The following is a 15,996-nucleotide window of genomic DNA, read 5'->3' on the forward strand; positions in this document are numbered from 1 at the left end:
ACAATATATTTTGATTTTTTTAAAAAAAAAAATGCATACCATCTTGATCTGTGTACAAATGTATGATTTCACTGGTTTGGTTTCCATTTCCAAAGGCTGTGCTAGCACTTAACCAAAGTGTGTAGTGGCTCCATTTTGCCAAGTTGCTTAATACCGTAGACAAAGTTGCATTCTCGACACCACTGTCAATAGCGTAACTGGTAAAATTCTGGGCAGAGGTAGGGGGGAAATATTTGCACAAAAAAGCACAATTAAAACCAAACTAGTAACCATTTCTGTAAACGTTGACCCAGTTGCCATGTAACACTAAGTGAAACCATGGTTAAGTGTAAATGTGCAAACTCACTGTAAAAATCACGATAGTTTTGCTTTTACCCTGGTCCTCCTGCAATACTACTTGGAGCAAATTACTGCCTGGTTTGCCTGGAATAAAACAAACTACAAGCCTCAGTTCTGATATAATGCTAAGCAAAACCACAATTTAGCTTCAGGGGCCGTGATAGCAGGATGATGTGAGGAGCAGCGTGGCAGCCATGATTTTTTATTGTGAGTACACATACACACATGTGTACTGGTGTATTGTGTGTATTGGTTTAGTTTTAGTTGCAAACTGGGCCAAGATAAGGATTTTTTAAATTTTAAATTTATTTATTTGATATTAAACAAGAAACTACTGTCTTAGCTAAGCAAGAAACTAAGATATTTAAAACTATGTAAAATTACCTATATTTGTAAACCTTTAGATAACAAAATGCATCCAGTGGCTATATTTATTGAGCAAATGAAACTATATCAAGCACTACAGCAGTAATGACAGTAAAGCTTTTAAGGATATAATTTCTATTTCTAAGCAGTCAAAAGGTTAGGTTTTGGCTATGTTCTTCATACAGCCACCAGAGGGGGCTTTGCTTATACTAAAATGGTGAAAGTGAAACTTAAATTCCATAGTTTAACGAGTATTGTAATGGCATGGAAACAAGGAGTCAAACTTCAGCAGTTTTCAGTGAAACTGTGGGTAGGTAGATGTGTAATGATGTGTGTATTCATAAGCCTGCTTATGTTTCATACTGTGATATGGGCTCATTCTGAGGGCTGTTTAAAATTAATATGAAGCTACTCCTCATGCATATGGTGATCACGAACAAATTTACAAAACAGTTAATTCAATCTTTGCCATGGAAATTCAGGGGAAAGAAAAACAACTCAAATTTACCTGCATGTAAGTGTCTGAATCATTTTTGTAGTAAATCGAATAAAACTGTATAACTCCATTGGGCTTTTGAGGAGGATCCCAGAAGATTCGTACTGATGAAGAGGTAAGGTTTTTATACCACACATTTTTAGGAGGGTCACTTGGAGCTGAAAAACATGTTTACGTTTACCTTTTGTATGAGCCATTTTGGCATGTAACTGCTACACAAAGGAATCAATAATACAACACAGTTGATTTTCCTTCCCTGCAAAATTAGGGAGATTTCACACTATGCAAAATTTATTCATAATTTTTAAATTCAGTCTCATCCTCCAGATAAGACATATAATGTGGGCAAACGGTGGTAGACAAGAACCAACAGGACACATGCTATCTGGAAACATATCTGAAAGACCGACAGATATTTGGTAAAAATTGGGTTCATATTAAAGGCTTAGGTTCAAAGAGAACACATCAGAAAAAGTATTTTTAAACATTGTTGAAAAAAATATGAATTGTAGTTTCCTAGCCACATCATTTTAGTCAACATGTATTTCCCACCCCCAGCCCCGTTTCATTTTATGAAGGGAAAGCAAACTCAGAGGAGGAAAGACTGATCACCCCCCGAGTGAAGAGAAACAATATGATGAAAATGTCCCTTTATTTGATTGGAATAAAAATTAAGTTTCTGAATGCACATGACTTGAACAGAACTGAAATGCTATGAATGAGTGGAAAGAATCATGTTCTTTTTAGAAGGTACTTATTTACATGCAGCATCTATTACCAAGTTATTTTACTTGTCATAGGTGATTTGGATGCATAAGATTTTATTTACTGCATACTGGTGGGATCATTCTCAATAGTAAATCAAATATTTCCTTTCATTGTTTACTTACAATAATGTTTATTTTTTAACATTATTGTCTGTATACTGAACAATGAATGATGTCTTCCCAGTGATCAATAATAAAAGCTTAAAAAGTCATTAAGAACAATCAACAAGAAAAGTCAAAGGAAAAGCAGCAACAACCAGATTACAAAATTAAGTTATGGCAACAACGTACTCTTACCTCCTTCAGAGGTAATGAAGCTGATCATGTCACTCTTTATATTTCCGTCTCCAAATCTGGTACTTGCTGTTACATAAACACTATATTCCATCTTATTTTCAAGATCCGTGATGTCTAATGAGGTTTCTGTTACATTAATGCTTCTTCTTGAAATTATATTCCTAAATGCATTAAATGAAATGTATAAATCACTGATGTTGTCCACAAACACATCTGAAGTTTGAACAGGAAGTGATGTTCACCGTTTGATTTTTGTCTGGGAGATAGAGGGCAGGTGATGATCCAGACTGGAACCGTTGTCATGAAGGGAGAGGGAATTTAACCTTTTGCCCCCACCAGTCAATAGCTGTTGTAGGGCTGAGCGACCACCCTAAAAGTGCCATTGCTGCAGCTTTCCTGGACAAGGCTGAGGAAGGTCAAGGTTGAAGTCAGGATTGTGTGGAATGCTCTGCAGTGGAGCCAATCCAGAATTCCTGCAACAATATCCATTGAGCCCCAACCTTGCCGTCACCCCAAACACCTGAAGGAGCTGAACCCCATCGTTCAGCCCAGACACTGAGGTCCAGCTCCGAGGGCCTTCTGGCGGTTCCCTCACTGAAAGAAGAGAAGTTACAGGGAACCAGGCAAAGGGCCTTCTCGGCAGTTGTGTGCTCCTTGTGGAATGCCCTCCCATAAGATATCAAGGAGATAAATAACTGTACATACCTCATAGGGAGGTTTTTAATGTTTGATGTTTTATTAAGTTTTGATGTGTTAGAAGCCACACATAGTGGCTGGGGCAACCCAGCCAGATGGGCAGGGTATAAATAATAAAATTATTATTATCATTATCCAGATAAACAACAGAAGCAGCAGGGTCAGCAGGGTGACTGCCTCATCCCTCTGGCCACTGCTGATCACACATATGGTGTGGATTATCCATCTTTTGTGGCTGCTATTTGACACTGGCAATTCTCCTTTTAGGGCAGCTAGCAAATGTGTGTAGTTCGGGGGCAGAGAAGGGTCTGAATTGTGACCACTGTGAGGGGAAAGGGTTTAATCTCCCTATGCCAGGCTTCCTCAACCTCGGCCCTCCAGATGTTTTTGGCCTGCAACTGCCATGACCCCTAGCTAGCAGGACCAGTGGTCAGGGATGATGGGAACTGTAGTCTCAAAACATCTGGAGGGCCGAGGTTGAGGAAGTCTGCCCTATGCCATGGTCTCAATCTGGAATACATTCAAATAAACAAGGGCCATCTACTTACGAGATTATATGGCAATGCATATAGATATTTGTTTCTCCAACACACACACCCTTTTTTCCCATCATTGCCAATCAACGCAGATGTTATTAGGCTATATGGACTATTGGTCTGGCTCAGTGTAAGGCTGCTTTTGATGTCAACCTATGACCATCACTTGCACTATTGTTGAACGGAGTATAGCAGCTTGGATGGCCAAAACGTCTTGTTTTTTGAAAACTGGCATCCAAAATTACTTCAAGAATCTAGCGAGCACTGGCCTGCAAAATGTGTAAAAGCTGCAGAAACCTCAGCTTTAATTCATAAAGGTCTAGTTGTTTAAAGTGATGAGCCAGAACTCATGCATAACAAATGCATAATAATCAACAAGTGTAATGAGTTAAAAAAAACAGCTTAAAATTTCTGGTAGGTGACAGATTCTTATTTATCTCTAGAAAAATCTTACCAGACATAAACTGTGTAATAGAGGATAATTCCATTTGGCTCCAGTGGTGGTTGCCATGACAACTTCACAATGACACCAGACAACTGTTTTACTGTGAGCAATCGCGGAGGAGAGCTAGGAGCTTAAAGAGAGGACACAATATCATGTTAAATACAATTTCAGCGATAAATAAATAAAAAATCTTAAAATGGCATTTTATCCATATAAATTAGCGTTTAAAGGAGGGTATATGGTTTGAGGTGTTTTGTCTTTGTTTTGCAGTGAGATAATAAGGGACGATTTTGCATGGTGCTGTTAAGACATCTGTTTCTGCAATTCAATAGAAAACAGTATTTCATGAGAAAACAGAGCAATGGGTGTGTCACTGTGATTCACCTATGTTCCAAGTGCATTGCTGCAATTATTTCCTTGTAATAGAAATATTAACTTTATAGCTGTGAACGCATGTAAACTACAGTAAAATAGTTCCTTTGAACTAGAAATAATTATATTAGCTCCAAAGGGTGGGGGAACTGCTGAGCATCTTACTGATGGATGGTTAACAGCACGAAGCATGTTTATTTATTAACCCCATTAAATTGCAAAAGCGTCACAAGGTTTATATGTTATGTAGACTCAAGATAATTAAAACTCAGCCTGATCAAGACAGTGGTAAAACTATACAGTAAGACGATATAACAATGTGGGGGGGGGGGGGAATAGGTGTAGCTCAGTGGCACAGCATGTCACACACACACACACACACACACACACACACACACACACACTTAGTCCTGGTCTTGTAAGTCCTATTCATGTGTTATGTATGGATGGGGACATGTTGCCGGTTCCAGTCTCAACATCACATAAGCATCGCTCCAACATCTGCCTAAGAGTTCCTTTAGAGCAGGAACTCTAGCTAACAGGACCAGTGGTCAGGGATGATAGGAATTGTAGTCCCAAAACAGATGGAGGGCCAAGTTTGGCCATGCCTGCTTTAGAGATAGCCAAATTCAACATGTAGATGTTTGAGAGGACAGGCAGGGTTAGCCCAGATAACAGAAGGGTGATCCTGTTCCTATTCCAGCAAATGAGTGCCCTATTTGTGTTTAACTTACAAACAAAACTTTTTGTAAAAAGAGGAGTTTTGTAGAACTGGAAAAGATCTCTATCGCAGATTTAGAAGACCAACACCTAGCCAGTTCATGACCCATTGGTCTGATTCAGTATAAAGTAACAACAACAAAGGTTGATCCGATTTGAACTATTTCAACTCATCCAGTGGTCTTTAACAATTCTATCTTAAGTTTTAGTATGTGTTAAGAAACAACAACAGCAACAACAACAGATGATGGAACACTTCATCAGAAACAGAAATATTAACATTTAATTGTGTTTATTTTAACTCACACAAAACAGCATAGTGTACCGAAATTTCAGGTCATAGTGTAATCATGCATGCAAATTGGAAACATGATCACAACTGTGAGAAATATGTGGTGCATGTGGTCTGAGGTTCAGAACAGTCTGTACTTGCAAGAAAGAACACCCTAAACATTTTTTGTTTGTTTGTCATAATACAGTACTGCTTTCTTTACTATGTAACTGAATTTTGGCTATATGAGAATTTTTTGAAATTAACAGATACCAACATAAAACTGCCTGTTTTTCCATACCACACAGAAGTTTGTCCACAAACATCCCCCCGCCCCCAGCAATTGGATTTTTTTTGTACAACATTCTGTGCCTTCAGTCCTGCTTAGCCAATTGATGTTAAATATGTCAACTGCATAAAACACTGTAATTAGACAATGACAGAAAGCTTACCATCTTCATCAGTCAACATGTGCAAAGGATCACTGCGAGGACCTTCACCCTTTACAGTGCTTGAAGATACCTCAACAATATATCTTGTATATATTTTTAAGCCTAAATAAATAATAAATTGTTAATAATATTTATATGTTTGAAATTTTAGATACACATTTATACATATATATTTGTGTGTTATATGTAGCTTTTTCTGTTACTTTCACATATTTTAGAGAAGTCCCTCAAAGTTCAATATCGCAATCAGAAAAAACCTTAAATAAATAAAGGTTTAACCATTTCTATTTTGTTATTTTACAACAAATAAAAGTCACAACATTCAAAGAACGTTTTGCAGTGGCACACAAACACTATTGAATTGTTTTTTGACAAGCCTTTTACAGGCTACTAATTAACTTGCCTTTGCCTGTTCAAATTTTATTGTTGTATTTTAAATTTATATTTATGTGATTCTATCCCACCCCAATATCAGGGCAAAACAAAATAAATAGTAAACACAGATAAATTGATTGTAACACAATATTCCCCCCAACACACATCTATCATTTTTATTGTTAATCTAATTCTAATGCAATATTATTAAATATATACTATATAGTATGAACTAAGCAAAATAAACCAGCAAAGACACTATCATTTTAAAGTCACAAACTGCTATATTACAGTCACCTGAAATAGTTAGTGATAGATGTGTGGTGTTGATGGTTCTTTCATCAGTTCCATCAGTCTCTCTGAGATATACAGTATATGTCTCTATAATCCCATTCGGGACAGATGGTGGAAGAAATGATAGCTCTATCTCTGAAGAAGAGATATTCTTATAAGTTACGTTTTGTGGTGGGAATTCAGGAACTGAAAAGGAAGAATTCAGAGAAAAGTTATTAAAATTTCAGATAATCATTAAGTGTATAATGACTGAGGAAGTAACAACTGAAACTCAAGCGTGAACCATCCCAGTCATCAAGAACCACCATCACTCTTTTATCCAACCAATTGGTAATCCTTGCAGACCTATTAGTACAGATTTAGTTTAGTTTAGTTTTTAAACAAAACCAAGGAGAATTTTACACTTAGCAACTTCAAATCTAGTATAAAAACACCGCAATGGGGTCTCTTATCATCTAGTTAGATTCCTAGTTCACTAGTAGGGAAATGATTTTTTTCAGACAGAGTATATTATTTCAAACCAAATTATATCAGATAGGAGTGTGAAGGTCTTTATTCATAATCAGCACTTGTTAGTCTAATTTGCCTTGTAATGAATGTATTTGCTTAGTTCTTTTCAACTGGGCAGAAGTTGTCTCCAACTGATTTTTCTCCAGTTCCCTTGTACTATGGCAGTCCAGCTTGGTATATCCCAAGCTTTTCTTGAGTATTCCCAATTCTCAAGAAAGGCTATTGGGAGACAACTAGTGAGGGCAGGATGCTAGAAAACTCCACTGCATAAAAGCAAAGGAGTTTGCCCCCAGTTTTGACTGACACTCCTCTCTTCCTGGGCTAACTTTCAGGAAGACTTGCTGGCTGCAGGCAGATGATGAATTGTTGGTATTTTCTTAATTGTTATCAATACTCTTTAACATGCTTAGCAGCGTATTTCTGGTCAAGATTCAAGGAATTGTCATTTCTTATGACTTCTGCCCACCTATCTGGCTTGTTACTCTGGGCTGGTGGGATGGAGAAAAGCATATTTTCTTCCTGTCCCCTGTCCCATCTGATACTTAGCACACGGATAGCAGGGTGATCCCCTACATTAGAATATACCAGATGTGAAACCGAATACATGTGCTACCATGATATATCAGGTTCATGCCCAAATCCCTAAGATGCTTATCTGCAAGAAAATCCACTGGAGTTTAATGATGCTTAAAATGGAAGCCACAGAGATAAAACAGTATTCCAAAATCCTGCACTTACCGGTATCAGCCGTTCTTACAGATAACAGGGGAGATGACTGATTCCCATGCCCAAGGCGGGTGAATGCCCTTACAGAAATATTGTACAGAGTATATGGTTTCAAGCCATTTAAAAGAAGATTTGTTGCTGTTGTGTTTCTCAGAATTAAAGCACTAGCATCATCATACATGACTTCATAATGAGTTATAATCCCATTAGGCTTCTCAGGTGGTGACCATCTTAAACTTATTTCTGTGGCAGTCACTTCTAATATCTCGACATGTTGGGGTGGTGAACCTGGTTCTTTAGTTTAGAAAACATAAAAGAAAGTCACTTGGAGTCCCCCCCCCCCATACACACACATATTAAACATCTGTCTACATCAATTCAGTTTCTTTAAGAACAACTAGAAGTTACAGTAAGACCAGGAACTGATTGAAGCAACATTTTTCTTCTCCCCATAGTTATGCTGTCACTGTAACATCAATTATAGGTAAGATAGCTAGGCACCTTCTCATCAATCATGGAATTATGAGTCAAAATGTAACTTAAAAGTATAGTGAAGGGTAATCTTTTCAAAGAATGACTCATTCCCAGCTTTTGAATATCCAAAGAACTATGCAATTTCTGCCAACATTACCAGTTAATTTTAATGCAAAATAAAAACACTATATATGTTTTAAATATGTAACTGTTTGGGCATATTGGCACTGAAATATAGAACTAGAGATGTGATGGTCTCGGGGGGGGGGGGGACACAGAAAAATGAAGTGGTGGTTTCCCTCTCCTCAATTTTCCTAGTTTTTTTGGGGGGGAGCCTTCACATTTCTATACAAAACCTAGTCAGCTGGTGCTTCTCTAATTTAGAAGTAGATTTCTATCACGTAAAATCAAAGCAGGAAATGTTGCTGTCCTGTTTTAGTTAGGAAAAAAACCAAATTTAGTGAAGGACACAAGGAAGTCCAGGGGGATCCTCAGAAACACAGATTTATTAACTTCCACTAGGTAGACTGCACAAGATGGATTAATCAGCAATGACATAAAAAAATTATAAAATCAACATGACCAATATGCTTACCATCCTCAGGTGTTCTCACAAAAATATCATTGTCTTCAGACAGAGCACTTTCCCCTATAGTTGTGGAAGCCGCTACTCTCATTTTATAATTTGTATACTTTCTCAAACCTAGAAGGAATAAGAAGAAAAAACACTGCAAGCACAAGACACTGGTATATTGGGTGTGCACTATTGAAATTAACCAATTCATACAGTTCTGATTCACTATAGAAGGGGGTGGGGACCCTGGCATTGGATTCTGTCACATTATCTTTATGGTTTTATTTTTCTAAATTCTGTTTTCCACTAGTTGTTGATAATATTTTGTGTGTGTGCGCGCGCGAGAAAGAGAGAGAGAGAGAGAGAAAGAACCACTAGAATGAAAATACAATCTAAGACCATTTGTATTACTAAATAACACAAAAGTAGAAGAATCTAAAGCGAGATTAAAGAATCCTTTATTCAGCATTTATCCAAGGTGAAGATGTGCAAAGCAGTACCTGCAAATATTGTCAGTTCTTTAAAAGCATTTTGGTTTATTAAAGCCTGTTGAATATACGTAGAGATGCAGAAATACAGTGGTACCTCTGGTTACGTACTTAATTCCTTCCGGAGGTCTGTTCTTAACCTGAAACTGTTCTTAACCTGAAGCACCACTTTAGCTAATGGGGCCTCCTGCTGCTGCCGCGCCACGGCCGCACAATTTTTCTTCTCATCCTGAAGCAAAGTTCTTAACCTGAGGTAATATTTCTGGGTTAGCGGAGTCTGTAACCTGAAGTGTATGTAATCTGAAGCATATGTAACCCAAGGTACCACTGTATAGAAAAGTTAAATCTAGATTCTATACCAACATAGCTTTGATAGCTACTACAGCAATTATTTAAAAGCTACTCTTACCTGTAATCAAGATGCTGTTATTTGACGTAGTCATGTGAAAAGCTCTATGTGTATCCAGCTCCATTGCATAAACTGTGTAATGTGTGATCTTTCCATTGGGGTTTATTGGTATATCCCAATAAAGCAAAACTGAGGACGAACTAATATTTTTATAATTGATATTTTCGACTGAGCTTGGAACTGCAGAACAAAAACAATCCATGAGTTAGAAGTGTGGAGAAAATTAAGTACTGCCAGCATGAAATTATGTCAGCAATAATATTTTACCTTGTTCACTTGTCCTAGCAATGAGAAGAGCTGGTGGTCCTTCTCCAATAACGGTAAAAGCAGACACCTCAATTGCATATTTAGTGAAAGGCTGGAGTCCATTTACAAGATAGGACAGCTGCTCAGCTGAAAGGTTGATGGTATCAGGAAATGTTTTCAATACATTTTGTATATACGGTACATAAAGGAAAAGAAAACTATTGTTACCATTATATTAAATCTTAAACACCAACACAAATTAAGTAAATTTACCCCATTAAGCAAAAACCAATGTTGGAATAGAGATGGAATAGAGGACAGTCATAGACAGAGGTTAGAAATTAATCCTGAATTGAACTAGACTGAAAAATGGGAGTCACATAGGACAATGCTATGTATATTTACTCTGAAGTAAGTCTTACTGACGTCGATGAGATTTACTTCCAGTTAAATATGTATAGGATTGTGGCCTTGGAATGTCTCCATTCTTGTAGTATACACATAGGTTAAAAAAGGGAGAGAGTTAGTTATTCCTATTACTGTATAATGAAAATGGAAAATGTATTTTTGAACAGTGAAAATCAGTAATGATAATATAAAGACTGAATGACTACCGTATTTCTAAAAATGAACTTTCCAGCCTCAGCTTCATTCACACTTTACTTTCAAAGGGATGTAAAGAAAATCAGAATGCGGCCTTCTGTCTTGTTGAATGCCTTCACTTGAAAAATTCAGAGAGGTATTTTAAGCCTGTATCCGCCAGCCAACCCTTGTTAAATGGGTCATAAATATCCATACTTAGTCAAGAAAAATACCCCATTGATAATGCTGTGCAAGAGAGTGTGCTAATGACACCATTGTGTCACAGGGTCATCTCCACCTGTTTGCTGCTCCCATGTAGCCGAGTTGTAACTTTTTGACCTATTTACCCTCAGTGGCATTTGAAAACCTATCAGTCAAAAGCTCCTGGAAAAATTAACGTCCACATGGGACATGGAGATATGTTAATCTCCTCCAATCACACCTGCCTTGGCAACTGAAATAACTGATTGTCTATGCAGCTTCTTCAACGGCTCTGGCATCTTCTTTCTCTCGGTGGAAGGTCAACTGGGTGACAAGATGCTAGTACTCTCTGCTTGTGTGGCATTCTGCATTTGCTCCAGGAGGGGGCTGGAATTTGACTTCAGTAAATGACCCATTAATAATTTGGTTGGTCTCTGTGCTAAGGATCATATATGTGACAGCAGCCTTTTGAACAATGAGGGAGGTATATGGGGGGGGGGGGAGAGGGACTTAGAAACTTACCAGAATCTGGATGTAGTTCTGCAGCTCTATTCAAAATAGGCAAATTATCCTCAGACATGCTCGTAAATATTACTGGAGAAAAGTTGTGCACTGTTGGAAACATCTCAGCTGAACCTTCATATGAACCAGTGACTGTTTCCACTTCACTCCACGTGAAAGATGGTGCTGTGTTCTCATTTAAAACGTCTGGATCCAAAGCTTCAATAAAATCCTAAAAAATGAAAAACAAGGAAGTTTGAAAAATAGCAGCTCACTGCACCACCATTTGCAGGACCAGGCGTTGGGCTCTCCATACCCCAACCCATATAAATAAGAGACCAACAAGACTGGTTGGGGGCTAAAACAGGCCACAACTTTATTGAATACAGATGAAAGAGGTTCGGCTTGGGCATGGGACATTCTAAATACTTCTGGCCTGCCAGCTAGAAGTGACGTGTGGTCAATCCAGGCGGGGGTTCTTAAGACTTACATCAAATAAGGTGACCCCCCACAGAGATCTCCATCTGGGGGAGTGCCTTTGGCCCTGGCCCCGCCTGGGCACACAGAAATGGCCACTCCCCCAGATCCATTTAACAGGATACCCCAGGATTTGGAGGGGGAAGCAGAGAATACAACCAGTGAGGGAACGAACAGGTAGTGGCCCAGGTGTGGGCTGCTTAAATGGACAAGGGGCGGATCTGAGGGAAGCTACCCACTCTGTCAGCTCCGCCCCCTGGTACAGCCCACATCCCCATTTGCCAAAACAAGATGCAGCCAAGAATCCGGTTCCTGATAGGCGACGGGGGCTTCTGCCAGGAAGGGCAGTTCCAGTTCCCACGTTGGGGCCCCAGTGAAGCCTCTGCCATCCCGCAATGCCGCCACACCAAGAGGGGTGAGTGGACTTGCTGCCCAGGCGAGCTAGAAGTATGGGGACAGAGAGAGGCATCCCACACAGCTGGAGAGGGGCATGAGACCTTCTCTTCCAGCCAATCAGGTGAACGCCTGGGGGTCAAGTGGAAGCTTGGTGGTAGCTTGGATCACCTTCCCCCTTTGAAAGGGTGCAGTGGCTGGTGCCCAGCCTCTTGCCCATGTGGAGCCGATCACCACTGAATCACCCCCTGTTGCACCTTCTTCATTTTGCATGTGTGTGGTTCAAAGCAAAGGTGAGAGGACTGGACAGATTAAGACATTGCTATGGAATACCCAGTAGCTGTATTTGGGGCCAGTGTGAGGAATTTTTTCCTGCAGACTAATTGGCTTGTCTGCAGGTTTTCGCCTGCCTCATAGCAAACATCACAACTTTGGCAGATAAGGCACTGGGTGGTATCTTTTAACATGAGGATACCCCTTTAAATGTGGGACGTGGGTGGCGCTGTGGGTTAAACCACAGAGCCTAGGGCTTGTTGATCAGAAGGTCAGCAGTTCGAATCCCTGCGATGGGGTGAGCTCCCGTTGCTCAGTCCCTGCTCCTGACAACCTAGCAGTTCGAAAGCATGAAGTGCAAGTAAATAAATAGGTACCACTCCGGCGGGAAGGTAAACGGCGTTTCCGTGTGCTGCTCTGGTTCGCCAGAAGTGGCTTAGTCATGCTGGCCACATGACCCGGAAGCTGTACGCCGGCTCCCTCGGCCGATACAGCGAGATGAGCGTCACGACTGGACCTAATAGTCAGGGGTCTTTTACCTTTACCTTTACCCCTTTAAAAGGGTCCTGGAAGGGATATTGCTGAATGGGATCCCACACAGAAGCCGATGGGCCATAGCACCCCTTCTGAGAGGCGGCACTGGCAGGAATGTCACTCTTTAACCATGTCAAGGGGTCAACCCATCCCAGGTTAAACCAGCAAGCAAGCTGGTTGAGGACAAATACTTACCCAGTGCCTTTGCCAAACCATTTTACATCTGTAATCCATAAAGTTGTGGCCTGATTTATCCCATCCTGTGTCTTATTTATCACTGGCAATCCCCACCGCTATGCAGTGTGCCTTATGCACCCGGGACAAGTGCTTGTTTCTGGCTAAAACTCTAATTTCCAAGTCGTACATAAGAATTGGGAATAATTATACATAATAAAGTGAATGCACAGAAAATCAGTAAGTAGCAAATCAGTAAGTTAAAGCACCTTGATTTTTTCTTTTAGAATTGTATCTTCAAGAGTTTCCCTTGTGTCCTCAAGTGAAACTTTTACTCTGTACTGAGTGATGATTCCATTTGGTTGCTGTGGCTTCTTCCAACCAATTCGAACAAAGGTTGCAGATACCTCTGCCATATGCAAATCAAATACAGGTCCTGGAACTGGAAAATAAGGAATATAATGAAAATGAAACACTTTAATTATTCTGTTTGTATCAAATCATTAATTGGTTATGTCAGATAAACTTTTAAGTATCATAAAATATCCTTTGTGCAAAGATGTGGAGTCTAATATTAAAATATAATGTATTGGATGACTATTAAAATATGAACACTGCCTAATAATATTGTCAGAGTTTAAATCTGGACCATGGCACCCTGAATGTGTGTGCCTGCAATGGTGCACAGAGTTGTGTAGACAAAAGCTACAGTTACACAAGTACCCTGCAACTTACCTAGAGAGCACTGAGATTTGGTGCATATTAGTTATATTAGAGTCTGGTCAGTAATTTCCTAAAACTTCTGGATCCAAGAAGGACCTCTTCAAGAGGGGCAACATCACTGCTTCTTTCAAGGCAATGGGCATAACACCCTGTTGAATTGAGATAAGTGCACTACTGTCTAAGAACTGGCTACCAAATATTTGGTTTGGACCCTCCAGTCAACAGTGGCTTCATTGCCACTGCCACAAGTGTTCTGTCCACATCCTCGGCTGCAACAATTGAAACTGATCCCACAAAGAGCTTTAGGGACCTCTTACAGACCTAATGGGAATTATGCCTATGAAAGTAGAGCTTGATTGTAAATGTTGTATAAAATGATGCTACCTTAAATAAGCTGTAGAAGTAAAGCCAGTCTCTTCACTGAGCAAAACTATGAAATTCCAATTTACTATTTACTGTAACCACTTACTGCCATCTAATGGTCAAACAGCTGCTGTGAATGAAAGACGATTTTCATTCATAAGATGTAAACACGGGTGCCTACAAGGGATAATACAGGTGGGGGAGTTTCGGGCAGCAATTTTTAAAGTCTAGCCTGACTTCAAAAGCAGTAAGCAAATTAAGTGAAAGAGCAGGGTGGTTGCTGTTGAGGGATTGGTGGGGAGGCAGAGAATATACCATTTATGTACTGGTGTCAGTTTCCATTTAATTTACTCCTGTACATAATCCTCAAACCGCTTTATGTTTTGTATTTTTCAAGATTCCTAGTAGAACAAACACATGTAGCTGCTTCAAGTATAACAATGTGTACCAAAGAGTCAGTACATATTGACCAACATTCTAAACGGCAATTAAAAGAATTAAAAAATGAGGTTCGGGTCAGGAAAATGCTTGTTTAAACCGGTGTGTTTTCAAGATCCGGCAGAATGCCAATACTGATCAGCCTCTTGTATTTCAGCAGAACTACTCTGCGCATATGTATGATGGATCCCTCTTTTATCCTACTTGTTGGAGTGTGGGGGAGATGGGTGTTTATTCCTTTAACAGCTGCATGAGAGGCAGAAATGCAAACGGTACCTTTCCTCCTCCTCTCCCCATAGAGGGAAAGGCAGAGTTTCTGCCAGTCATGAAGCTGCTAAAGAGACTCGAACCCTGACAGAAAATATTGTGGTAGCCATACTTATTTATACTAAACGATTGTAGAAAGTATGTAACAGTTACTAGGACACTTCCAAACATTTCATACATGTTTTTCACAGACCACATTTAAAAACACTGGCTTTCCAAAGAACAAGACAAAATAGAATATATCGATAATATGATGTAGTTTGTTATCAAGCATACAACTTACCTCCTGCAGGAGTGAAAACAGTTAGGTTTGACTTTGGCCCCACCCCGGCACTTGTCTCAGCAGCGACAAAAGCATCATAGGTTGTGAATGGTATTAGATTAGTAAAAGTAAACTTGAGGTCTTTTGTACTATTATCCAAAATATGGCCTGAAATAAAGAAGTAAGTTTAAAACAAATAAAGGTAAAAAAACCCCGACCTTTTCTACTGACTTGGTCACTGTTGTTACATTGAATAGCAACTGCAACAGGCAATTAATGTTTAGTAGCTAGTTTATGTCAAATATGGGCTGAGTTTTCATGAGCACTGTTTTAATAAGCTCTGGTGAGATTGGGTTAAAAGCTAACTGCAGTGCAAATGAACCCTGTTCATTAAGCCAAAATAGAAAAGCTGCTTTCTGCTCACTATTTCCTGCAGCAAATTTTCCAGTCACTATTTTTCATTGACTTGTTGGGATTGGAGTAGATAACGTGGTCCCACCAGATGTTATAATACAACTTCCATCAACCTCTGCCTCTGTTGTCAATGGTCAGGAATGATGGGGGCTGTAGTCCAACATGTGGAGGGCCATGTTGACTACCCCTGCCTTAAGGCATGTCTGCAATGCTGCTGACCCATTTGTGGTTTTGTCCCATAGGACTTACCTGATAGAGTAGCATGGAATTTCTTTTTAAGCAGGCATAGGGTTACTTTTATGGGCAGAAGAGCTGGGCTTTTACAGTGCAACAGGCAGAAATCAAACAGCAATATTTTCACATTTCTGTCTCCATTATCAGGGGAAATTGTCATGTTATTTTTTGTATCCTAGACACACAGGTGCTTTCTCATGAAAGGGGGGCAACCCTAAATATAAATATCATTGGACCACACAGACTAGATTATCATACCAAAACCATACCTGCATCTGTCTTCAGTGTGGACAGATATTAAATTGGC

At 39.5% G+C, this 15,996-nt stretch overlaps 1 protein-coding gene across 3 annotated transcripts in view; it reads right to left on the reverse strand.

The window, feature by feature from the left end:
- PTPRQ (protein tyrosine phosphatase receptor type Q) overlaps positions 1-15,996 on the reverse strand; it is a 110,375-nt gene that overhangs the window by 54,315 nt on the left and 40,064 nt on the right. For all 3 annotated transcript variants that reach the window (XM_080971307.1, XM_080971306.1, XM_080971305.1), the window contains exons 26-38: positions 15,063-15,209; positions 13,258-13,430; positions 11,159-11,369; positions 9,875-10,000; positions 9,608-9,787; positions 8,732-8,839; positions 7,675-7,956; positions 6,430-6,612; positions 5,758-5,859; positions 3,952-4,072; positions 2,266-2,426; positions 1,214-1,359; positions 40-208 (exon numbers count right to left, since the gene is read on the reverse strand). In XM_080971307.1, coding sequence (XP_080827433.1) covers positions 40-208; positions 1,214-1,359; positions 2,266-2,426; positions 3,952-4,072; positions 5,758-5,859; positions 6,430-6,612; positions 7,675-7,956; positions 8,732-8,839; positions 9,608-9,787; positions 9,875-10,000; positions 11,159-11,369; positions 13,258-13,430; positions 15,063-15,209 — 2,109 coding nt within the window. The remainder of the gene's footprint in view (positions 1-39; positions 209-1,213; positions 1,360-2,265; positions 2,427-3,951; positions 4,073-5,757; positions 5,860-6,429; positions 6,613-7,674; positions 7,957-8,731; positions 8,840-9,607; positions 9,788-9,874; positions 10,001-11,158; positions 11,370-13,257; positions 13,431-15,062; positions 15,210-15,996) is intronic.

The sequence above is a fragment of the Podarcis pityusensis genome (genome assembly GCF_964106645.2).
Source record: "Podarcis pityusensis genome assembly, chromosome: 10".
Lineage (NCBI taxonomy): Eukaryota > Metazoa > Chordata > Lepidosauria > Squamata > Lacertidae > Podarcis > Podarcis pityusensis.